This window comes from Dryobates pubescens, chromosome 7 (assembly GCF_014839835.1).
Source record: "Dryobates pubescens isolate bDryPub1 chromosome 7, bDryPub1.pri, whole genome shotgun sequence".
Lineage (NCBI taxonomy): Eukaryota > Metazoa > Chordata > Aves > Piciformes > Picidae > Dryobates > Dryobates pubescens.
Genome location: NC_071618.1, coordinates 14,519,128 through 14,544,904, shown reverse-complemented (window position 1 = coordinate 14,544,904; position 25,777 = coordinate 14,519,128). Strand labels below are relative to the sequence as shown.

Genomic DNA, 25,777 nt, shown 5'->3' with positions numbered 1-25,777 from the left:
GTTTGGAGGACGCTCTAAGCACCTAGATACCAGAATAGAATAGAATTAACCAGGTTGGAAGAGACCTTCGAGATCATCGTGTCCAACCTATCATCCAACACTACCCAATCAACTAAACCATACAACCAAGCATCCTGTCAAGCCTCGCCCTTAACACCCCCAGCGACGTCGACCCCACCACCTCCTCGGGCAGCCCATTCCAGTGGGCAATCACTCTCTCTGTGTAAAACTTCCTCCTAACCTCCAGCCTAAACCTCCTCTGACACAGCCTGAGACTGTGTCCTCTTGTTCTGGTACTGGTAGAAGAAAATAAGGTGCTTGCCCCCTTGACCCATCAGCAGCGTTTCGATCTCAGCTGCAGAACGCTCTCCCTGTGCGAGGGGGCGTTACTGGCGCACAAGGCTTCCAGCAGCCCCCAGCACTCCGAGGCACACTGCTGCGACCTTTCAAGGCTTGGGGCACGCGGGTCGCCGCGGGGGCAACGGCAGCGCGGCGCCCGGCAAGGGAGCTCTCACACCAACGGCCGGCGGCGGAGGGCTCCGTGCCGCTCACAGCTCCCGCGAGCCGACCGGCCCTGCTGCCCCGCCGGCTCCGCAGACTACACGGCCACCTCCACTGCCCTCAGCCCGGCGGCCGTACGCTGGGGAGTATCGGCGGGGTGCTCTCTACCGGTGCCGGCAGTCCCATTCCTCCCGCCGGAGGGCCGGTAGAGCCCTTCTCTTTTTCCAAAAGGCCCCAACTGAACAGGCGCCCTGTCCAACTCCGCACCCCGTCGCCTCCCCTTGGCCGGCCGAGCGCTAGCAGCAGCCAGGCGACGAGGCAGCAGCAGGGAAAAGCGAATCCCAAGGTCTGCCGCGGGGACCCGCCCCTCGCCGCCAGCGGCCCATTGGCCGCGAGGAGGCCTCACGGCCGCGCCGCCGTCACCTCGAGCGGGAAATGTAGGGCGGGCGCGCGGAAGGGCATCGGCCGCTCGAACCGCGCGGGACTGCCGCATCACGTGGTGCAGGAGGGGCGGGCCGGGGCGCCCCGCGGTGCGCTATTCTGCCTCGTCTCGCGGCACTCACTCGCCAGTGCTGCCGGTGCCTCCGCGAGGTCGCTCCCGCCTGCAGCCGCCGCTTTCTGTGCTCGTCCTGGGGCGCCTCTCTGGGGAGTAGGCGGCGGGGCGGAGCGGCGGGGCGGGGCTGGCGGCAGGGCGGCCGGGGGCGGGGCCTCCACAACGGGCCAGGGCAGCTCAGAACGTCCGTGACTGTGTGGGGGGGTGAAGTGGGGTTTGCTCTCGGCAACGGCTGCGAGCGATCCGGAGAGTGCCTGACGGGCGGCGGAAGCCTGGGCAGAGCTGCCAGCCGTGCTCGGAGGCCGGGGAACCGAGCAGCCCGCGTCAGCTAAGAAAGTAATAGCAAAGTGCAGCGCCCTGCACGCCCCGGGGAGTGTCGCTCCCCCGCAAAACAAGCAACAGGTAAAAGTCCAAACCAAAACACCATGGCAGCGCCGGGGCCTTTCGTCCTGGAAACTGCAACAGCGAGCCATCGAGCACCAGAGCCCCGTTGCTGCGGCTGGCTACAGAAGGGACTTCGGCAGTAGACAGGTTGCTTTTGAGCCTTCCAAAGCAGAAGTTTTAAGACTTGGAGACTGACAAGTGGGATGTTTTGTCTCCATCAGGCCAATTCCCAGCTAACGGCCCCTCACACTGGTCCTGTAGGTGTCGGTCTGCTCTTCAGCAGAGCATCTTGAGACTGGCACACAGAACAAGGACAGAAGGGAGGAGTAGGACACCCTCATGCTCTGTTTGAGCTGTTCAGTACTTGTTTAACGGGAGCATACAAGCCCCATGCTGTAGCCTGGTTATTGGGACAGCAAGTACTGTTCTGGTTTTGGTTCCATCTATGTTGGGAAGTCAAGTCACATGTAAGTCATATTAGACTTAGAATCCCTTTCTTATATAATTAGCATTCAGTAATTCTATTCCAGCTCTGAAGTAAGGTTGCTCAGAGTTTGAGGAAGTATCACCTGCTATTACTTCTACACTTTGATGTTTTCGAGATTGAATTAATTAGGTATTCCATTACTTTCCTCAAGTGGTGTGTTGTTTTGGTGTTTTGTTTGTTTTTTGTTAAGGCACATGTATTCAACCTTTATAGGGTTGTCCATGGAATCAAGATTTTGGACTGTTAACTGGCAGTAAAGAATGTCTTTCTGTTTTTCAAAGTAGCAGGCTATCATGCCCACTAGATTTTATTCCCAGCTTATAGCAGAACCCTGAATCAAAACCACTACAAACCTAAACCATTATCACCAGATGATGGGGTGCAGCTGCCATGCTGGCGGGAAGGGATGCCATTCAGTGGGACCTTGACAGGCTGGAGAGGTGGGCCCAAGCCAACCTCATGAAGTTCAACAAGACCAATTTGTCCTGAAGAGACAAAAGACTCAAAAATGCCCTGAACCAGACAATGGAGCAGGAGCCAGGAGGTCTATTTTTTCAGGTGATAGCCCATGTTTGCCCAGGCTTGTCTGAACATGCCTGGGGTCCAAGTGGGCCAGGTGTGTGTGCCTTTGGCCATGTTTGGAGAAAACTGATTCTATAGGTTAAAGCATCAGGTTTCTATTTCTTAATCTTTGTCATTGTCTTGGAAGGTCTATAAATACTAACTCAAAGAGTGAGTGCCTTGCCTTGTCCAAATCTGGGGCAAGCCAAAAGCCTTAACCCTGCAAGCCCTGGAAGCCATGCTTTGCTTGCCTTGCAATTTGGAATCCAAGCTGTGCCTCAGTTTTCCCAGAAAGACTGCAAGTACCCCTCGCAGTAATGTATTGTAAAGTCCAGGAGGAGACAGATGTGTCTAGGTGAAGAGAGACATCTCTTGCTGGGCCAAGAGACAAACCCTGGAGGAGCCAAGACCCCTGGGACAATTTTGTTTTATTGGAAAAAGCAACAAAAACTGCTGCAAAAATTGCAGCTGGAAGAATCCCTCCAGAACAGGCAAAGCTACAAAGCCAACAAACCCTGAAAGCCTTAGCAGCAACCACTTTTCTACAAAGCATTCAGCTATAAAGCCTTTGGAAATAAACCCTGTATGTGCCTCAGCAACAAGCTGCAGAAGCCAACAGAAAGTGAAACTGTATTCCTACACCTTTTACGTGTTAGACACCATTTTGGTTTTGTTTAAATCCCCACGTGTGCCATGTGGTACCATGACCTGTGCATTGCAAATGCTGCAACTGAATGTACTGGACTGAAGTGATTTGCAGTGAGTAATCCACGAAATCTGATTTTTATAAGCATCTGTTAAAAGGTATGTTGCCCTAGAGAATTCTAGAGTCCCCCCCATTGTGGGCAAAGCTGGCATGTTGCTGATGTTTGTTTTTCTTTACAATTTAAAGTGATGGTTGTTTCTGGTTTTTTTTGCTAATATTGTACAAATTGTTACATGTGCCTGCTGGTGAGGTATCTGTTCTACAACTGAGTATTCTGAACCAGTAAATATGTTTTATTAGTATATTCCACGGGAATTTTTTATTGCTAAAATTATTGATTTTTAAAATTGTTCCACCTATTAAATATTAACAAATCCATAAATTCATAACACAAGTGCAAAGTCTTACATCTGGACTGGGGCAGTCCCAAGGACCACTATAGGCTGGTCAGTGACTGGCTTGAGATCAGCCCTGAAGAAAAGGACTTGGGGGTGCTGGTGGATGAGAAGCTCAACATGAACCACCAGTGTGCACTTGCAGCCCACAAAGACAATTGCATCCTGGGCTGCATCAGAAGTGGGGCCAGCAGGTTGAGGGAGATGATTCTCCCTCTCTAATCCACTCCAGTGGAGACCCCATCTGGAGTACTGCATCCACTTCTGGAGCACCTATTACAAGAAGGATCAGAACATGCTGGAATGTGTCCAGAGAAGGGCCACAGGGATGATCAGAGGGCTGAAGATAGATTGAGAGAGTTGGGGCTGTTCAGCCTGGAGAAGGCTCTGAGGAGACCTTATTGTGGTCTTCCAGTATCTTAAGGGGGCTACAAGAAAGCTGTCGAGAGACTTTTTAGGGTGTCAGGTAATGATAGACTAGGGGGAATGGGAAAAAATAGAAATGGGTACATTCAGATTGGAAGGAAGAAATTCTTCACCATGAGAGTGGTGAGACACTGGAACAGATTGCCCATGCGAGTGGTAGAAGCCCCATCCCTGGAGGTTTTCAAGGCCAGGCTAGATGTGGCTCTCAGCAACCTGATGTAGTGTGAGGTGTCCCTGCCCATGGCAGGGGGGTTGGAACTAGATGATCCTTAAGGTCCCTGCCAAGCCTAACAATTCTATGATTAAAATCTATAAAAAAAGATAGCAAAATGCAGATTTATTACATGACTCCATTACAAATGGGTCAGCTGAAAATAAACTGTAATGTACCACTGGCAATCTAAATGGTTAACACTACATTAAAACACACTTTAATTCAGTGATCACAAGCTACCAATGTAATTGTCTGTAGGGATTGTTTTTCTAACAAAAATAGGTACTTTTAAAAGCCCTGAACTGCTTGGCATGTATTTTCACTGACACACAATGTAACACTCATGCCACAATATTGTAGTGCAGCTCTCTAATACACAGGTATCAGTCCTCCAGTGCTCCACAGTGCATGCAACTACACAAATCCTCTTCTTTGGAGTGGCTTTTCCCCTTAAAGCACAGCATCTGGGTTGCTGTGTTTATAACAGTACACCTATGTACAACCACTTCACAGCATAGCAGAGCCCAGCACACAGTCTGAAGTACCCACTACTAGTGGTACCTGCTGCTTGTGGTAATACATGGCAGATGTTTGGCTCCCTCAGCATTTATGTCAACAGAAATTCAGACATTTGACCTCACTTCTGTTTCTAGCAAATTGTAGCCTGTTCCAATTAAACATGCCTTCATAAACACACATTTGCTAGAGACACATCAAGAGCTGTGGAAGGAAGCACAGTCAGTGAAAAGGCAAACCAAGAAGCACATGGGAATCTACATGTAATGACAGGTATGCAAATGCACCTATGCTCATGTGAAATGTGGAACACAAGCAGGAATTAGCAAATAAATATGATGGCATTTAACCTAACACCCCCACACCATATAGAAACAGGCTATGCTATCACATTTAACACTCTAACAGCTATAGCTTGACACAGAAACTTCAATTTCAGAAAAAAATTCTCACCTTTGCAATTTTACAGTTGCTTTTCAAGTGAAGAACACTAAATGTCAATTCAGTAAGATGTTGTTACCTTTTCCTGTGATCACAGACAAGCTAACCATGGATTGAACTGGACCTGAGTGTTCTGTTTCTATAGGCAGGGATTTGACATTCAAATGCTTTATCAGTCATTTAAATTTAACTGTCTGGAGAAACCAAAGCTCTCTTAATGTGTTTCATCCTATTCCCTCATGTAGCTACTGTAACTCCAACTCCAACTCTCAAAGCAAGTACCTGCCAATCTGCTTCAATGCCAATCTTTTAATATTCTTGGTGCGGATAATGTGAGGGAATGATAGAGGTGTACGGGCCCAGATTGCTTCAACTGAGAGCAGCAGTGAGATCTTCTGCATAGATGAGTGTATCATCTTAGTTACCCTTTGAAGTTAGTGAAGAGGAATACTTGTCTCAAGTACATGATGCCTGAGATCCTAAAGATGTTTTCTTCAGGTGAATCATGTTTCAGGTTACCTGTTTGGGTTTGTTTTGGTTTGTTTTGGTTTTTTCTCCTGCCAGTGACTACACAAAAAACCTAGGATAACAGCTGAACAGCTCAGATGCAGGTATTGCAAATATGAAGGAAACAATTCCCACTGAATAAGCCCAGTATTTTTAAACAAAGCATTCAAAAGTTTGAAGACCTTCATTTCTGACTGCTCATACACATAACCCACATCTCTAAAGTTTAAATCCTACGTATTAAATGCCAGGAAAATTCATGTACATTGGTCTAAACAAGAGAGAACATACAATTAGAGAATTCCCTTGGAAGTTTTTGGTGAAGAGTGTAATCCATAGCAATCACTGTGAGTATTTTTCTGACTCCATTCTGTGAATTGAATCATTCTGTATTTCTCTCTTCAGAACTGTATTTGAACAAGCAATCCTTGAGAGAAATAAAAAAATAATCCAGGTTTCCTAATTCCACTACAGAATCAAGCAGGGCAGCTGATAAGCAGGGAACTTTAATCTTCTGTAATTAGCAATGGTAGAATGGTAATGTGGGGGGAAAAAATATAATCCAGCACACTGGAAAGATAAATCATGTTTGTAACAACAGTTATGTACCAAGCCACTTCTTGTTCACCTTCCTGTCTTTCAGGGTGTATGTTCTGTACTATTTCTGTAGTCAGTTATGAAGTATGAAAAAACAAAGGGTTAACACAACCATTTAAAGAAAATTCACAGTATTATTTGCACTCACAATATTTCTGAAAATAAAGTAAAAAAATATTTAGCATTCTTGAAAGTCTTAAGGAAATTTTATTAATAAAAGCAATCTCGGTTGTTACTTCTTTTGAACCCAATTCTGCCTCAACATTACACTTAGATACAATCATACAAGAAGTCCTGTAGTACTGAAAATGAAATAAACCAAATAAACCCTCAAAAAATATATACAGGTAGTCAAAAAATAAATAAAAAAGAAATTATGTTGTCTGTATTGAAGAGTAAACACCATTTTCAAATACCAACAAAACATCCATTCTGATGGCATGTCTCTTCCATCTAAGATGCTTGAGTAGGAGGACAAACTGACTTCCACAGAGGAATTCCTGTAATTTTGGTTTAAAATGATCTAGAGAGAATTCCCACTCGATATACAATATTGATCTCATGGATTTCTGTAAAGCTAGTATCATAATATAACTGGCAACAGGGGAAACTATATATGTGAACTTCATGATGAGAATAATAATTTAAACTCAATGTGTTATATTTCAAATATACAGAAAAGATCTTATTATATTAAACACATTTATCTTCTGCTATAGACTAGCTCATTCAGCCAGATCCAAACTCTTCAGTAACTCATGACTGAAGTAGCGAAGTGTCCTCTGTTATCTGTAGGCTATGTAAGGAAAGCCTTAGAAGTCTGCTGTTTGCACTGCAGGGCCTATCTACTCCAGCATGTTTCAGGTACAGAAGTTGGGACTGACTAAACTATGCTGGTTATCAGAAGATGAGTGTCCATACTGGTGCAGTGTTCTGCTGGATAAGATACTTATCTAAGTGCCTATTTACATCCTGCAAATATATTCAGAAGCCAGTTTCTGAAAAATTTGTCCAGAAACCAGAAGAAATGGAAACAACTGCATCACCTTAGTACCCTGGATAAACTAATTAGTCCTGCCTAAAGCCAGGCTCTATTTACAGAAGGGCAGCACTGCACTAACACAAATACATGTCTCCCGTATATCAATTAAAATTGGTATGACAACATACTTTATAATGTAGACAAATAAATTAATTCAAAGCCAGAGCTGTGGACAGCACCACACTGCCGCAGCTTTGCTGGCTAGACTGACAGTTAGTCTGGCAAGAATATTACATTAAAGTAGCTGCACTACTTGTAGTACTCAAACTAGCTCTGTCAGAGGATGCTTTGGTAGTTGTACAGTATTGCTCTGTAGTTCCTGAAACAACTATCATTTCCAAACAAATATATAATGTAAAAGTAATCTACTGTAGGTTCAAAACATAGTATAGATGTAGAATGGTTACATGATGGTCCTGTGACATTCTGTCCTATGGCATATACTCCCCTAACACTTTAAGTGGTTCCACACATGGATGACTTGTGTATAGAGAGTATTACACATCATTGGATAAATTAACTGCAAATGCTGCACTATCAGTTTCTTCCTGGAGGGCATGATCAGAAAGATTTAAGGAATATGGAAAGAGATGTAAAGCTCCTCAGTTTTCACATCCAATAGCAATCTTCTAATCTTAATAACCAAAAACTCCAACAAATAAATAGACAAGTGACTACCTCATAAAGCAAGAATGCAAATATTGGCACAAGACAAACAACTCTGGAAGGCCAGAGTTTGAATGCATCTTACAGCCTAGCACATTTTGAAAATTAACATTGTGTCAATGCATCATCCCACGTCAGCGTGATCGGTTTACACATTAACAGCTATGCTTATTTTAACTGCCACTTCAGCAAACACATGTGAGCCACAGGAGGCAAAGGTGAAGCTGAGTTCCTTCCAGTTAGTATGTCAACAGTCAAGGTCAGGTCATCTGCTACAGAAATACTATTCTGACTAACAATGTAGGAGATGAAAGGTGTAATGTCCTTAACTAGAAAGCACTGGAATTCCCAAGAACACAGTGATTATCTCCAATAGATGACACTATACTGTATTTAAATCACTGGCCTACTGAGCTAAAGCAATTCTAACTTGTTGCCCAAGCTGTGTATGCAAGATGAGGCTGCCTGTAAGAACAGAAACTTCTGACTCCTCTGTTGCCTCACACTTTTTTCCTTTGCTACCTGCTAAACAGTTTAATCTAAGAGTATTTTCTCCACTCAGGCATACCTCAGCAGTACACTGGCTGACAAACATTTCTGGTGAAACTCTTGTCCTTGTGTACTGTACAAATCTGATACTTCACAAGGTGGAGCCAGAAACAAGAACAAGGGCATAACTCACAAGTGCATAACTCACATAAGCAGACTGATGTGCTGGAGAGAATCCATTCTTCCACTGGCTCTGCGGGATTGGCAGTAGAAAGCATTAATAGAACTGAGTGGCCAGATATTCTTCATACTTCAAAAGGACCAGGATTTAAACAGGAAATTGCACTTTTAAAAGAATCACTTTCAGAAATAAAACTACCTTCTGATATTCATCCTGCTACTGAGAAGTCAGATGAAGATATCAGATTACAAGTGAAAGCTATGAAATTTCATCTGCATTACTTTCATATACCTATAAAAATGTTCTAAGGGTCTTTTTAAAAGCAGTTCAAGAGTAAAAATAAAATGATCCCTCAAGCTGAAATGTTAGGATCTGTAGGAGGGCATAATTGGACATTCAAGTGTGCAGTGCTGGTGGTGCTATTATTTTTGAGAAGTAATGACTGAATCCTTTACATGGAGTACCCATGTAATGTTAATCGTAAACAGCATGCACGGACAACCTGAAAAGAAACATCAGGCACCGCCTTTCTTTTGCAACTGCTCCAGTTTTCTTCTTAAGAGATTGTAGTTTTCCTTGGTTCCGGGTGCCATGGGGTCAAGCTTCAGAGAGACTTCATAGTGCTTCTTTGCTAAGTCAAGATTTCCCCAGCGATGATAAAGCACAGCTGGAACATCAATGAGGAATTCCATTAGCAATGTTGTTGAATAATGTGCAATCTTGCCAATCACTTGGAAAACAACATTAAAGCATTTGTTTCCAGTGAGGGTCTCTCACTAGCTGGTGGCACAGTAGCTGCTTGTTCTGTTGCCAAATGCAGGAGCAAACCCTGGAAACAGAACTGGCATGGGAATGATGAAGGAATGAATTGCATTTCAGCCATAAATGGCAGCTCTTATCTGGTGAGCTCATTGCAGCTTACAAGCATAGCGTAAATGAACCAATTTGCAGACACTGAAGTGCAGCTACCTATGGGCCGGATTGTGCAGCCCTCTTGATCTGTCATATGTGACAGCTTTTCTGGTTTAGTGCCCTGTTCATCTGGCTGGCAGTTTTTGTAGGAAGTAAAATAGAAATCTGCCCAGCAGGAAGAAGGCTCAAAACATTGCTTTTCTTTTTTAAACACAATGAATATGAAGAAAACAAACAATACAGCTGATAAGAGTTAGAAAGGCTCTTACCCAAATTACCATGATAACTGGCAGCATTTGGATTGGCTTTAATTGCCTTGAGGAACAAAGCTTCAGATTCCTGAATAATTTAGAAGAAGATGTCAACAGGACAGTCTACTCTTGTAGTATGTAAAATAATGCAACATTTACCCCACAACTGTAATTAAAAATCCTCCCAAACTGCCACATCTATATGATACCACCCTACACATTCTAAGTCCATACGACCCTGTAGCTCAGGTGGCTACAGTCTCAAGAAAACACTAAAAATGCTACAAAGAAGTGTCATGCTTTTACTTTCACAGGCTGTTTTTATTTTAGCAGAAAGCTATTAAGCACTAGTGAAATGAGCAAATGGTTTTTTTTTTAATAGTTACAGTATTTTCAAACCTACTGAAATTTTCCCTACTTTATCAATCAAGTTAATATTAATTCAGTATCTTAGCAAACTGCTTTTAGACACCTTTCCTTTTAAAATGGTTTTTAGCATTACACTTTTTAGTATTCCAGCAACCCCCTTTCTAATAGATGTTTCAATGTGGTTCTCAAAGAAGGGCAGATGAATGCCTGTTACTTAAAATAAAACCAAGCCAACTGACATACTCCTCACATTTCCTTGCAAGTCATCTTTTCCGTACTCCCACTTGTGATGGATACTCTTAGGACCCTTGATATCTGATTACTCAGAAAACCTGAGCTCACTCACCAGTAGTCACAGAACAATTTACCACTAACTTTATTCTCCAATCCAAACATTTTTATTTTCCCAAAGTAGCTGCTAATATACTTTGTTCAAGAGCATTATTTCCTGCAGAAGTTAAAGAAGATACATCCCCCCTAATACAAATGAAGCATATTTACTTGCTTGCATGCAAGTTTATGTGCTTTAGAAAGTGAATTTGGCACAGAAGTCTCTGCTCTGCTGTGTTTCAGGGAAAGCTGCCCATTCAGTTTCAAGGCAAATGACCTAAAGATAAAATTACCTCAATGTGGTAAGTTTTTGTCTGAATGCACATACCTGCTCTATGAGGTATGTGAGAACAATAACCTGGGGAAAAAGGCCTTTCCTTTGTGCTAAGCTTTTATTGCTTGCATCCTCAAAACACAACACAGGCTCTACTGAAAAAGAAAACTTGTCAGTGAGATTTTAGGTTCCACCATCTTCTCATGTGAAGCATGAAATAAGTCTGGCAGTGTTCCTCAGGGCACAAGAAATTTCTGATGTCAAGACTGAGTCACTCAACTTTGAGTGGCTTAAAGAGGTTCCCAGTATGTCCAAATTCAAACTCAAACTACACGGTCTTTTCAAAGCATTGCTGAACACAGCTGAGGCTGCCACTTTCCAGTCAAGGGAGACTAATGGAGAAAGTGCCTTCATCTTCTCAGATTAAGGAAATTACAAACCTTAGGGTTCTCAAAAACTCCTTTTGCAGAACATTGTTTCAGGAGAAGGAATACTTGGATAGGAGTGAACAGGGGAACCAGATGTCTGGAGTATAACTTCATAGTGCTAGTTTTAGCATTGTCTTTTCCTTGGCATAAGCAGCAGCTCCATCATTCTCACAATTCTAATGTTTCTGGATGCATTGGCTACTTTGAAGCCCGTACTATTTAGTGTCTTCATTAATATTTTGGATGATTGGACTGAATGCACTTTCAAAAACTTCAGACATAGCACCTAAGAGAAGGGAGTGATCAATACACTGAAAGGGAGAATTCCTATTCAGAGGGATCTGGCCAGGGCAGAGAAATGCAGAAATCACAGAATAGTTGAGGTTGGAATAGACCTCTGAAGGTCTTCTAGTCCAGCCTACCTGCAGATGCTCACGCAGCTGCTTAGGACCATGTTGGATGATGCCTTGAGCAACCTGGTCTAGTGGAAGGTATCCCTGTCCATGACAGGGGGAGTTGGAACTACATGATCTTTAAGGTCCCTTCCAACCCAAACCATTCTATGATTCCATGTCCAAGCAGTATCTCTGAGGGTGGAGACTCCACAACCAATCTGTGCTAGTGTCTGGTGCATTAAAAAAGTGTTCCCTGATGTTCAAAGGGAACATCCCTTGTTTTAGTTCGAGCCCACTGCTTCCTGACATGTCAGCAAGCACCACTGAAAAGAGCCTCCCTCCATCCTCTTTGATTCTCCCTTCACATATACATGGAAATCTTCCCTCTGAGACTTCGCCAGGCTCACCCTTTCCCCATAGGAAAGAGGCTCCAGTCCCTTCATCATGTTTGTGGCCCTTTGCTGGACTCTTTCCAGTATGTCCATAGCCCTCTGGGAGCTGGAAATAGAACTCTTGGTGTAGCCTCATCAGCAGAGAGGAAAGAACACCTCCTTCAACCTGCTGGGAATACTTCTAACACAACCCAAGATATCATTAGCCTTCTTTGTCACAAAGGCTCATTACTGGCTCATATTCAGTCAATCTGGTGTGTCCACCATGACCCTCAGATGCTACTGAATGTGCATCATATTCATATTAGTGTAGATATATGGAGTAAATATACATTGCAGTACATTGGTGGTATTTCAAATTGCTGTATCTTGCCAAATCTTTAAGAGCTGCCAAGAAACTTGCATACTGCATAGGCTTTGAGTAAGCATGCTGCATTCCATCTGCTGCCAAGGCCACAGCATAAATTGTAGTCTGGCTTTATTTCAAATACAAAAAGTGCTGAATGTTTTAAATTTATTGTACTTTTTACAGAAAAAGCAAAGATGTATATGTAACAAAAATACATCATGTGTATTTTCAAAGAACTAAAGATATCTTGGTTCTTCATCTGTTGTGACAAGAACGAGCATTTAAAGGAGAACTCTAACTTAGTATAGCAGATGTTAATTAAAAACCAAAACAAACCCATCAAACCAGCTCATCCTTCATGTGCTTTTGTTTCTGGAACAATAAATCATTCATGAACAGATACAAACAGAAATCATGAAAGGTTGGGGCTTTTTAGGAAAAAAATCTGCTGAAAAAAATCAAAGTGAATTTGAAACTGAAGGAGAATATTGTGTGCTTATTAGAAGGAAATCTCTCATAACATAGGAAAACCTTTTTGACTCAGTATCTTTTAAAATAAGAGGCAGCAGAAAAACCCAGAACAAATACTTTATGGCAACAGAGCCAATACAGTAACAACTTTTATACAGACACATAAAAAGTAACCTAATAAATTAAATGCCTGAGGTTAAACAACACATCAGACACAGCCAGGCAGCTTTCTGAAAAATTACCTTCATGACCTCAGACAGACTCCATCCCCTCCTCCTCCCCTCCTAAACACTCGATAAATAGAAGTCCTTAAAGAACCATCTACTTCTCTGTTTTTACAGGGTGAGGACAAGAAATCTTAATTTTCAGTGCTTTCTTATTGTCATTTAGCATTCTCCCAATTAAAAAACCCAACAAACAACCTATATCTCTTTCTGTGATGCAAAACAGCGTTCCTGATATCATAACCTATTCTAAGTGAGTTCACTTTCTGAGTCCCTTAATTTGCTCTCCCTGTAAAATCCATCATTTGCAAGTGACTGGTTAAGATTTTTTCCTCTACACAAACCTACTACTCCATGCCAAGCGCTTAAAAATAGAACAGACTAGAACAGAAGAGACTAGACTAGACCAGAATAAACCAGGTTGGAAGAGACCTTTGAGATCATCGAGTCCAACCTATCATCCAGCACTACCTATGCAACTAAACCAAGCACCCCATCAAATCTCTTCCTAAACAGCTCCAGTAATGGTGACTCCACCACCTCTCTGGGCAGCCCATTCCAATGGCAAATAATTCTTTCTATGAAGAATGTCTTCCTAACCTCCAGCCTAAACCACCCCTGGTGCAGCTTGAGACTGTGTCCTCTTGTTCCGGTGCTGGTTGCCTGGGAGAAGAGACCAACCCCCACCTGGCTACAACCTCCCTTCAGGTAGTTGTAGAGAGCAATAAGGTCTGCCCTGAGCCTCCTCTTCTACAGGCTAAGCAACCCCAGCTCCCTCAGTCTCTCCTCATAGGGCTTGTGTTCCAAACCCCTCCCCAGCCTTGTTGCCCTTCTCTGGACACATTCCAGCAAGTCAACATCTTTCCTAAACTGAGGGGCCCAGAACTGGACACAGGACTCAAGGTGTGGCCTAACCAGTGCAGTGTACAGGGGCAGAATGACCTCCCTGCTCCTGCTGGCCACACTATTCCTCATACAGGCCAGGGTGCCATTGGCCCTATTGGCCACCTGGGCACACTGCAGGCTCATGTTCAGCCTATCATCGACCAGTACCCCCAGGTCCCTCTCTGCCTGGCTGCTCTTCAGCCACTCTGACCCCAGCCTGCAGCACTGCATGGGGTTGTTGTGGCCAATGTGCAGAACCCGGCACTCATGCCATTGGAGTCTGCCCATCTGTCCAGCCTGTCAAGGTCCCTCTGCAGACGTCTCCTACCCTCTAACAGAGCAACACCTGTCCTCAGCTTGGTGTCATCTGCAAACATTCACTGTCTCCCTGTGCTTTATTCCCTGAGCTCCATTGCTCCTTTTGCTTTATTCAGGAAGCTTCATTTTCCCCTACATTGTCTCCAACATGCTCCCGTGCAGCGTAATGACCTTTCAGAGATAGCAATCAAAATCACTACCTCCTTTTTGATTTTTTTTAAATCCATTATGACACACTTGTTTTTCTTATACCTGGAAAAGTTTTCTAGCTTGTTTTCAACTTATTTTTTTCTACTTATTTCATTATAAATGCTCTTTATTCTGTCATGCTGCATATGCTTTTTGATGCATACCTATCCAACCCTCTATTCTTTCACAGTTATGACTCACCAAAATAACCCCAGCAATTGCCTCCTTCATAATCTCATCCCTTATACATTCTGGATGTTAATTTGTATCTTTCTGGAACATTGTTAATGTAACTTAAAATAATAAAATAGCCTCAGGTGGAGAGATAAAAGAAATAGTGCACAGAAAAAACTCCAGGTCAGTGAAAAACAGTAAAGGGGTGTTTTACAGCATCACTAACAGAAATAAAAGCAAGTGCTAACTTGTCACTGGCTCACAGAACCGTTGAACATTAAGTGGACACAGCAGAAAAATGTATGTATTCTGAGAAGTTTCACATCATAAAGTCTTCTTCCTTTGGAGATGCTCCTTCAGTGCTGCTAACATCACTATCAAAACGCCATCAAAACCCCCAAAAGTAATTTTTCAGTACATCATGATTTTCTGAGGAACACTAAACCCTTTCTTATTAATTTGTCCCTATCAGATATATAATTTGGTGACTATGGAGTTAATTAAAACAACTACATATTAACAGTTTATGATTTATTCTGTCAGCTCATACAACTCATACAATTCCTTTTGGAAAGTCATTTTTATCAGTTCTATTACATTTACTACTTGTAAATGTTAAGTAGCTAAAGCTGAGTCACCACTCACAGGCTGCTCCACTGCACACTGCATCCAAGAGAAAGTTCAATACATTGCTCAGTGTATGGAATTTTCTTACAATAATTCTGGGATTGCCCAGGCATGCCATCCTCAGTCTGGGATTAGCAAATGTGTGTATTGCTGTTTTAGGTAACATCTGAGGCAAAGAGCCTAGAATTCATACGAAGTGATGGCAAACCTTTCTTCCCTTACCCAATGCAAACAGATGAGCAGATCACATCTACTTCAGTTCCTGAATGGGGATCTGTAGGTCAGAGCAGGCTCTCTCCTGCTGTCTGTGGAGCAATACAAGACACTAACTGCCCTCTAGTGTGCTCATGAGCCTATTTCTCTCCACTGACCACTGACATACTTCAAGACAGCAACATCTGTAACCATCTAAAATAAGGTGGGATGAACCACCAGAATCATACAGTAATACTGTGACAGAAATGGGCATTGAAACCTCATTTTCTCAGTCATAGTCCACAATGACATGGTCACAGTTTCTACAAGAAACTTACACATAACTTAAACAGGAAGAAACCCAACCAAATCTGAAAACCAAGACTCAGAAAGCTCATTACCTACCTTGTATTTTTGTGATTTCCCTAATACATTTGCCAATGAAAACATAAGGGAATGATCATTAGGTATTAATTCCAGGGCCTCTCTTCCAACTGCTTCTGCTTGGGCTAGATTGCCTGGGAGTGCGAAAGAAGGCATTTTTCAACACAAACTTATTAATTGCTTTTTATGCTGCAAATATGCATATTGCACAAATAGCTCATTACATGCATTTTTAAAGAAAACCAGGTATTGCAGAAATACAAATGTAAAATCCTGCAGAATAAGACAACAGAAAACCTCCATTTTGTTTTCAACAGATCATGCCTTCAGAAGAACCACAAAGAATAAATTCAAAAGGTCATTTAATACAAACATGCTTCTATAATAAAATGAAGATCATGAAATCATTTTATGGGCTAGATTTCACATGATCCTTTAAAATCATTGAGTCAGAAGGTATTCTTGCATTTATAGAGAATGTCTGGGTAGCCAAAGAAGAGGCGGAACTTCTTGTAGTCAAATAAAGATAAACCTTTAAGGTTTACTAGACACTGAATTATTCATTAAAACATTCAAATAGGCTTATACCTGTGTTATCAAGCAATATAATCATATTGTTCCAAGCCAAACTATGCTCTGGTTTCAGAACTGTAGCATTCCTCCATGCATTCAATGCATCTATATGGCGATTCAAATCTGCATACTTGAAAAGAAAGAAAAAACCAGTAATTTCACTCTGCTTTACTTCACTTTCCTAGCACACAATAAGACACTACAGAGTTGTTACTGTCTCATTCCATTCTAGTAAAACTTGTTTTTAAAGACAAAAATGAGAAATGTAAAAAGAACGCTATGGTAATATTAAAGATAAGAGTGTTATACACTAACTTTCCCTTGCTTTTCTTTGAGACCCAGGCTTGTTTTCAGATATGCATGTACCAGTGGGATAGGGAAGAAAACTAGCATGCAATACGCAATCTACACAAGATAATTGGCAAATATTTAATAGAAGTAGTCCCAGGAATCTACAAGGATTTTCTGCAGGGCATAGTTCTATAACCTAACAGTATACTAAATGATTGCAAAACAGTCAAGTGTTGGGACATGATTAATAGTTTTGTTTATACCTCTTTACATGAAAAGCAGGACTACTAAGGAGCAAGTATGCTGGGAAAGCAAAAGGAAAATGTACTGAATATATGAAATCAACCTGGACTACAAGTCAAGCAAACTGTGAGCATCCAACAGCACAGTGGAATTGTACATACACAGTGCACACCCACATACAGATTTCTGTCATGGCTATCACTTATTCAGAAGCACTTACCAATCGCCCTAAATTGTAGTAACAATCTGGGTATTTTTTCCTGTGTTTAATTGCTGTCCAATAGCTTTGCTCTGCCTCTTCAAACCTTCTTAAACTGTTCTGTACTATTCCTAGATTCATCCACGCAGCAGCAAAATCAGGTCTGGGCAAATTGGGGAAAAAAGAGCATGAGAGAGAACAATAGAGCATACAGTCTTAAGATTCTGTTGTATAATTTTTGCTCAGTTGGTGCAAAACACTGCTTAGCATTGTTCTAAACATACTGTATTTGTACAGCTAAGGACAGCAACTCCTCTGCTTCCCGCAGCTCGTTCCTTTCTTTCAGAATATTTCCAAGGTTGTTCATGGCATGTACATATTTAGGATTCAACCTAAAATTTAAAATTTAAGAGATGATTATTGTGTATGGGACACATATTGCAAAATGCAAATTGCTAGCTCTGCAATGCTGCAGATGATGAAAATGAATACCTAAGCATTTTCTTCATGTTATAAGTGAAAGCAGTTTCAGGTTAGTTTATTAAAGGAATAAAATTCCCAATACCTTACAGCTTCTCTGTAGTATTTGATTGCAGCACTTTGATTTCCTTTGTCAGCCAGGTTTTTGCCAACATTGTAATGCACCTAAAAACACAGATGAACATTCTAGCAGATACTATACAGTCAGGTATTTTGTGGAGCCAAGTTGCTAAAAATTCTTACTCCAAATAGAAACAGTCAGTACTTGCCTCATCAACTGCTCCCTTTTTATGTAGGCAGATACTTAAGGCTGGACAACACATAAAATGAAGACAGCAAGACAAAATTTGAGGAATAAATTTATAAACCAGTTTACCTGTTCCAGCTACTTAGGAAAGGTTACTCACTTCCTGATTTTATAAATGAGGTCACCAGACTTTCCACAGGACTTTTTATATGGAGACCTCCTGCTATTAATTTCATTTTTTTTTAGATAAGTAAGAGGAGGTCTGACTCAAACCCACCACTAGAGCAATGTAAGCATTAAACTTTGCTTTTGTTGTAGCATAAACTAGAATAAACTCAACATTAACAGAAAATCTAAGCTGCATATTTAAAAAAAACCAAAAAACCCCAAAGTGCACACACACTATTATTGTCTTGGTATAAAAATGCATTAAAGAGCATTTCTGAAGTAAAATAATGTGTATAGCAACATGTCGGAAAGCATGCACAGATTCCCTCGTTGGTGAAGCAGGAATCCAAGAGGGGAGCGGTGGGCTCAGTCCTCCTCTTGGGCTCAGGCCAGCATCTCACAATCAATTCTAATTGCCTTGTGGATAGTCCATCTATCACTTCTTTTGGAACACCTTTCTTCTGACCCACCAGGAGACAGAGACTGATACACAGGAGCAGTCCCACCTCCCAGTCTGTTTTTGGACGACACCAAGCTGGGGACAGGAGTTGCTTTGCTGGAGGGTAGAGAGGCTTTGCAGAGGGACCTTGACAGGCTGGACAGATGGGCAGAATCCAATGGCATGAGGTCCCTTCCAACCTGGTTTATTCTATTCTACTCTGTTCACCACTACTGGCATTGCACGTATCTGCAACATTTCTGTATTTATAAACCCTTTATCATCTTTATCCTTCAAAACATCAGAAATTGAAATTTACAATGATGTAGCTACACTTGGAATATGTTCATTATTCAACAGCCCATTAGACATTTCAACATCATCCTGCATACTCCCTCCTTGATAAAGCATCCCATTATCCCTCACCCCCATGTTACTCATAGCAGCAGCAGGAGGTACACAAACACCTCCATAAGGTGGTGGGGGGGGTAGACAAAGCCCCTGCCTGCTGAGGTACAGAAACTGAATGAGGCTGAGGGTAAAAACCTGCTGGAAAAGAAAAGGGATAGGAAACAGAGTTAACAACTTCAGTACTGGTATTTAAAGGAAGAGAGGAAGATAAACTCAGCGCTGTGGGTTGTAAAAATGGCTGTTTTCATTTTTCGAGTGATTCTTGAGTAATGGACCTGTCAGAATTGAGAGCAATTCGTTTTTCATCAGTTACTTGAGTTGGTGGTTTCAACTTTGCATCTGGTTTTCTTTGTTTCTTCTGTTCATTTACTTTCTGCTCTGTTTGAGGATTTGCTCCTTCTGCAGCTGCCACGGCTACCTTAAGCGGAGGTATTTGGGGATATAACTCTGGCTCCTTTTCTGTATCAGTATAGCCATGATTAAAAGTATCATCTGGCTCTGACTCAGAGCTGCTGTCTGCATACTTTACATCTGCATCAGGCAATGTCTTGGAGTTCTTAACGGGCACATCAAGTGGCCTCTTTCACTGTTGAACTAGGAGGTTTTGTGCCCATGCTTGCATTAGCAGGTCATCAGTGTCTATTCTTTGCTCCCCTTGTTTCTGCCTGTGTTGCGTTGTTTGTAGCAAGCTCATCCTGCTTCTGAGGGACCCCACAGGTAATGGGAGTGTTCAGTGTCCCAGAGGCTGATGCGCTGTTGAATTTTACTCATTAGCGTGGCCAGCACTAGCCATAGCATACGCCACGTTATTAAAATGTCTGGTGAAAAATTGTTCTTGGCTTTTTGTGCTTCTGAGAGGGTCTCTCCATCCCTGTTCCATTCTGTTAATTCGTATGTCCCCGATTCAGGATAGCAGGGGCAATTGCGATTGATCCACAGCAAACGAAGCTTAAGTTTTTGAGAGCTTAGTCTGTACCCCTGCACATCATGGTGCAATTGCTGTGATCTCGTGGCTCCCTGGCCCACAAAACATGAACAAGGATCTACAGCTTTTGTTGTGAGTTGGAAGACATCTGGAGAGTCATAGGTTATGACCACAGAACCTATATTAAAGATGTTCCAAGAAGAAAAAGCTATTAGCTGCATTCTATCTTTTGGTTTGCATCAGCCTCCCACTGAAATAATTGAGCCACTGAAATAAAGTCCTGTGGAGTAATTTTTCAAGGAAGTCTGCAATTTCAAGACAACAATGTAACATCAGAACAGAACCTAATTCAAATGTTTATGTTTATCTTTGTCAAAATTGAATAAATAAAGCTCAGTCCATAAGGAAAAGAAGATTGGCTCTCACACACTCTCTAATGCTGTTGCCTAGAAAAGTTCCCTAATACTGTGATTTCAAAGTTACTCTTTCAGCAAAACTGGAAACTGAGCCTACAAAACTCTCCTTGTTCACATCCACTCTTTCCATTTGTGCAAGCTGTCACTAGCAGCACTACAGCTCAGGCATGTCTACGTGGCTCAGTGTTGACAAACACAAGCCCATTTTCCCTGTACGCTCATTGCCTTTGAACCAGCTGCATTAGTTCAGTAGCTTGCACACAGCTTATCGGCTCAAGCACAGCACTGTGTGAACACAGCTACACAGCTTCCCAGCCAGACATGGCTCAAATCCAAAGAGCTTGGAGCTCAGGCAAAGAGTGTGGATCTGTCTAAAGCACTCTTACCGTGGCAGATGGATGCAGTTACACACAAAGAAACAGATTGCATTTACTCCATTTATAGTATGTGCTTGCCATCCAGAAAACAAGATTAACCAAGGTCATCATTAAAAAGAAGATGGTTGCCTACTACTGCCACACAATAAAATACAATTGCTCTTTTAAAATGTATTAAAATTGAGGATTATTGAAAGACACCACCATGTTGTAAATGCTGGCCATACATGGTTTTTATGCTGCATATTTGTATTCCAGTAGATGCTAAGATCATCATTCTCTTTGCAAAGTTGAACATTTAGGGGTTCTTTTTGAAATTGTCTGTCTTGATTTGCATTATCTGGATACTGCTCTGATTTACAGAACTTTAATCTTTTAAAATAGTGTATTTTTATTGACAAGTTGCACACTCCTAGGCTCTTCAAAGAGTCTCTGCTAGAATTCACACAACATCAGGGCTCTGTGGTATGCTCCAGCAGATCATAGAATAGAATCACAGAATCAATAAGGTTGGAAGAGACCTCAAGGATCATCAAGTCCAACCTGTCACCCAACACCTCATGACTACTAAACCATGGCACCAAGTGCCACATCCAATCCCCTCTTGAACACCTCCAGGGATGGTGACTCTACCACCTCCCTGGGCAGCCCATTCCAATGGCTAACAACTCTCTCTGTGAAGAACTTTCTCCTCACCTCTGCCATAGCTTGAGACTGTGTCCTCTTCTTCTGGTGCTGGCTGCCTGGGAGGAGAGACCAACCCCCACCTGGCTACAACCTCCCTTCAGGTAGTTGTAGACAGCAATAAGGTCTCCCCTGAGCCTCCTCTTCTCCAGGCTAAACAATCCCAGCTCCCTCATACTCTCCTCGTAGGGCTTGTGTCCAAGGCCTCTCACCAGCCTTGTTGCCCTTCTCTGGACATGTTCAAGAGTCTCAATGTCCTTCTTAAATTGAGGGGCCCAGAACTGGATGCAGTATTCAAGGTGTGGCCTAACCAGTGCTGAGTCCAGGGGCACAATGCCTTCCCTGCTCCTGCTGGCCACACTATTCTTGATGCAGATCAGGATGCCATTGGCCTTCTTGGCCACCTGGGCACACTGCTGGCTCATGTTCAGCCAGCTGTCAATCAGTACCCCCAGGTCCCTTTCTGCTCTCCAGCCACTCTGACCCCAGCCTGTAGCGCTGCATGGGGTTGTTGTGGCCAAATTGCAGCACCCAGCACTTGGACTTGTTGAATGTCATCATGTTGGACTCTGCCCATCTGTCCAGCTGGTCAAGGTCCCTCTGGACAGCCCTTCTACTCTCTAACAGATCAACACCTGCTCCCAACTTGGTGTCATCTGCACATTTACTGATGACTGACTCAATCCTCTCATCCAGATCATCAATAAAGATATTGAACAGGATGGGGCCCAGCACTGATCCCTGGGGGACCCCACTAGTGACTGGCTGCCAGCTGGATGTGGCACCATTCACCACCACTCTCTGGGTACGGCCCTCCAGCCAGTTCCTAACCCAGCACTGAGTGCTGCTGTCTAAGCCATGGGCTGACAGCTTGGCCAGGAGTTTGCTGTGGGCCAAGCTCAGCTGTCAAAAGGACTGCTGTGGAGATCACCTCTATTGGCAGGCTAGGTTCAGTCTACTATGCCCAGTATTGGTGCTAGCTTAGTGAAACATTTCCATGCAGTCCCACCCTTTCACTTGTTCTCTTACTTAGCCTTGCTGCAAATACTGTAGTTTTCCTCAGTGCCCATGTCTCAAGACAAGCCCATTCAGCCAATGTACAAGAGCAGAAATAGGAGCAAAGATTGCACCTTCATATCCCACAATTACACCAAGGATACTCTGCTTTGTCCCTTATCTGTGTTTGCTGTATGTACCACTGGGAGGTACACAAGAAGGATTCTAAAAAGATAGAATAGGCATTATCCAGGCAAATACATATCTACAACTTCCTACTTACTTTAATATTTTCTTGTAATAACTTGGAATTATATGCAAGTGTTTTAGTAGATTGCATTAGCAGTGCCTCCAATTTGACTGGAAACCTTTCCTGTAGTGTATTCTTCCATCTCCTTCCACTCCTCACTGCCACAACCAAGTTCTGAATTATGACATTATAATTTGCACTCTGGTATTCTGACCATGCTACCACTGTAATTTAGGTGTCTGGCATGTCAATGGCATATTCCTGCACTAAGACAGCCTGTCAGTAACAGTGTACCACAATACATTAACTATGCATTACACCTCCATTGTGCCAAATTTCAGAACACTTAAAACCAAAAACCACCACCACCACCATGAAGATTAGAAGTTCACAAGTGACTTACTTTTGCATTCAGAGGGCACACAGACAGTGCACTCCTAAAAAGCTGTTCTTCTGACCTCCACTGACTGCTACGGAGTGCACAGCGCATGACATTTATCAACAGGATTCCAAGTACTGCCACAGCAAGAATTTTCTTAAGGAAAGAGAGAGACAAGTTAAGGAACAATCCATTCAATTGAAACACTTAATTATCAACTTCACTGATTGTTTTGATGGTACCTTTTTCTTGGCTTGCTTACTCAGGAGACTAAATCCGTATGTAAACAGAATACAATATCCAATACTTGGGAGGTAGATGACCCTCTCTGCAATAACAAATCCTACTCGGAAGAACAGATTACTTGCAGGAAGAAAGGGGATAATAAGAAATCCAAGTCCCAGTGTAAGAATTCTGCAAACAAGAAACAGATTCCCAAATTAACCACAAATCTTAACAAAAGTACCTTTTCCACTTTTTTTATAAACTTAAATTAAAGATTGTAGGGGATGTCTGTGTGAAACAGGACATTCAGAAACAGTCTTTGCAAGCTACTAACAAAATCAGATTAAGTTTTGGTGAGGTTTTGATACTTCATTCCATGAGGCACTTTAAAAATTCTAGCTATAATTTCTAAAACAACAATGCTCATTCTTCCAGGCCAGAAAGTAGCCCCATTACACATGGATTACATAATTCCTATTTAAAGTACACAAGCAGGAAAAGGAATGGTAAAAGCTACCTGTCTATTTCTGGAAGTAGTAAGACAGTAACAAGGGAAAAATACACATCACTGTTAAAAAAGCGAGGCACACATCCTACTTAGAGGGCATCTCTTCCTAACACCAGTGGAATCCTTTGCAACTAACCACTTGCAAGTTAGCAATCTGCAGTCTTTCTATAGTGAGGAAACAGAGGAACTTCCAGAGGGCATTTTGTCATCCTTGGTTTAGGTATTTATTTGGAGATGAGTAATCCTCAGCAGGTAACTTTACACAGATCCTAAGACAACTAGGTACCTTACTGTTACAGAGATGACATAATGGAGTAAGAATCCTAGCCCTGTGCCAGGTGTTTGTTATGAAGGCCACAAGATCTGATCTATTCACTGATCCATCCCTGGAGGTGTTTAAGACCAGGCTGGATGAGGCTCTGGCCAGCCTGATCTAGTGTGGGGTGTCCCTGCCCATGGCAGGGGGGTTGGAACTAGATGATCCTTGTGGTCTCTTCCAACCCTGACTGATTCTATGACCTATTAAAAAAAAAAAAAAATTAAAAGAATGATATTGTATTGTAGATGTCTCCTCTTACTCTTTTCTTATCCCCAAGGGTCTAAGGCCTTCATCATACTTTTTGTCTTTACTTTTTACTAAAATACTGTTCAGCAATATAGACTTAGTGTGTTTTTACTGGAATGTATGACCACCACTTGTAGCAAGAATTCCACTCCTTTCCAAAATAATTTTATCTGTGTAAATGCATATGGGAACAGCAGACAAGAAAGGCAGGTGGGATAATAAATTTGAGGGGACAAGAGGGAAGAGATGAAATTACAAAATACCACAGAAAAAGAGGATCTTCAGTCTTCTGAACAACAGAAAAACCTCGCTGTGATTGAGCTGTTGTAAAATTTTAAAGAGCTGAGAAATGAATTATACATAAGCCCCATGCAAACGGAACCTGGAAAGTTAAACACAAACCCTTTGTGAGACAGAAGTTTGCAATGGTCTTTTAGTTCTTTTGGAAAAGTACAGATTGTTTCTTCAGTGGGTACTACAGGTCAGCATTTTACTTTTTACTTGTATGACCATGGCCAGCATTTCTTCTTTCAAGGCACATCTCTCTTTCATTATTAGGAGACGATGACTTTTAAGAACTAGAGGCAACAACAGACATAATTTCCTACTCTGCTTTGAGCACATATTACTTTTTACCACCTACAGTGTTAAGGATCTCAAAATGCCAGTTCAGGAGAAAAATAAAGCAGCCATCCATACCTTCTCCTCCAACTCTGTTTCCCACTAGTCAATGTACAGTGATGGGCCCAAATTGGGACAAGAATGTAATGACAGCTATAAATATTTATTTGAGCTGCATTTGCTAGACACTGGTTCCACTGAAATGTTAAATGTACTACTGATAATTTTAACAAAACAATACTGTACTCAAGTTGGCCAGGCATTTAAAATTCATCACTGTCTCTTACCTTCTCTTATGGCTGTCTTCTGAGCACAGAGCTTGGCATATCAGACCAATTAGGCAGAACCAAAGTGCTGCTAGTGCAATTATCCTGCAGTCACTGACGGATTTAATGAGGGGTATGCAGCCCATTGACCAATCAAAACACAGCCACCAGGGACACAACAGCAGCCATGCATTCAATGAATAGTAGTAATTATAGTTTATAGCCTGTCAGTCAAAAAGAAAACAAACATTTATTTGATACTAAACTTCAGGGGGTGGGGGTCAACTTCAGTTATTCTCTGCTATGATTTCCCTTATCACAAAATACATTGTATAAAATAAAGAAGCCTTAGGTACCACTAAGACTGCAACTAGTTACATAGCCATTCATTTTACAGTTGTGAGGTTTTTTAAAAACACATAACTCTTATTCAGAGCAAGGAAATGCAATTCTGTGTTGTCCAACCAATATTCACATGTACAAACAATCTCATGTCAAAAGACAGCACTCGCTGTCTTTGCCCTTCATTCTCCATCTCCAGAAAGAGCCTTAACGCAATCAGAGATACAAAGCCAACACATACTCCAAATGCCCCAGACCAGAACTTTGTGCTGGTTTCTTCAATTGTGAAAAAAAAAAACAGATAAAAAGTCAAGCACAGTATGTGGAAAAGGGATGAAA

The 25,777-nt window shown here is 42.2% G+C and overlaps 2 protein-coding genes across 3 annotated transcripts in view; both read right to left on the bottom strand.

Annotated features, from left to right (window-relative positions):
- Positions 1–1,143, bottom strand: part of GGACT (gamma-glutamylamine cyclotransferase) — a 33,744-nt gene extending 32,601 nt beyond the window's left edge. The window contains exon 1 of one of the 2 annotated variants that reach the window (XM_054162908.1): positions 1,065–1,143. The gene's annotated coding sequence lies outside the window, so the exon portion shown is untranslated. Of the gene's footprint in view, positions 1–924; positions 968–1,064 lie in introns of those variants that run through there. The other variant, XM_054162909.1, reaches the window with a different exon arrangement.
- A 4,647-nt stretch (positions 1,144–5,790) lies between these two features.
- Positions 5,791–25,777, bottom strand: part of TMTC4 (transmembrane O-mannosyltransferase targeting cadherins 4) — a 48,752-nt gene continuing 28,765 nt past the window's right edge. Inside the window, exons 8-17 of the mRNA XM_009905240.2 lie at positions 25,118–25,320; positions 23,154–23,325; positions 22,936–23,067; positions 17,705–17,784; positions 17,424–17,531; positions 17,161–17,302; positions 16,422–16,536; positions 15,855–15,967; positions 9,848–9,917; positions 5,791–9,333 (exon numbers count right to left, since the gene is read on the bottom strand). Coding sequence (XP_009903542.1) covers positions 9,182–9,333; positions 9,848–9,917; positions 15,855–15,967; positions 16,422–16,536; positions 17,161–17,302; positions 17,424–17,531; positions 17,705–17,784; positions 22,936–23,067; positions 23,154–23,325; positions 25,118–25,320 — 1,287 coding nt within the window. The 3' untranslated portion in view covers positions 5,791–9,181. The remainder of the gene's footprint in view (positions 9,334–9,847; positions 9,918–15,854; positions 15,968–16,421; positions 16,537–17,160; positions 17,303–17,423; positions 17,532–17,704; positions 17,785–22,935; positions 23,068–23,153; positions 23,326–25,117; positions 25,321–25,777) is intronic.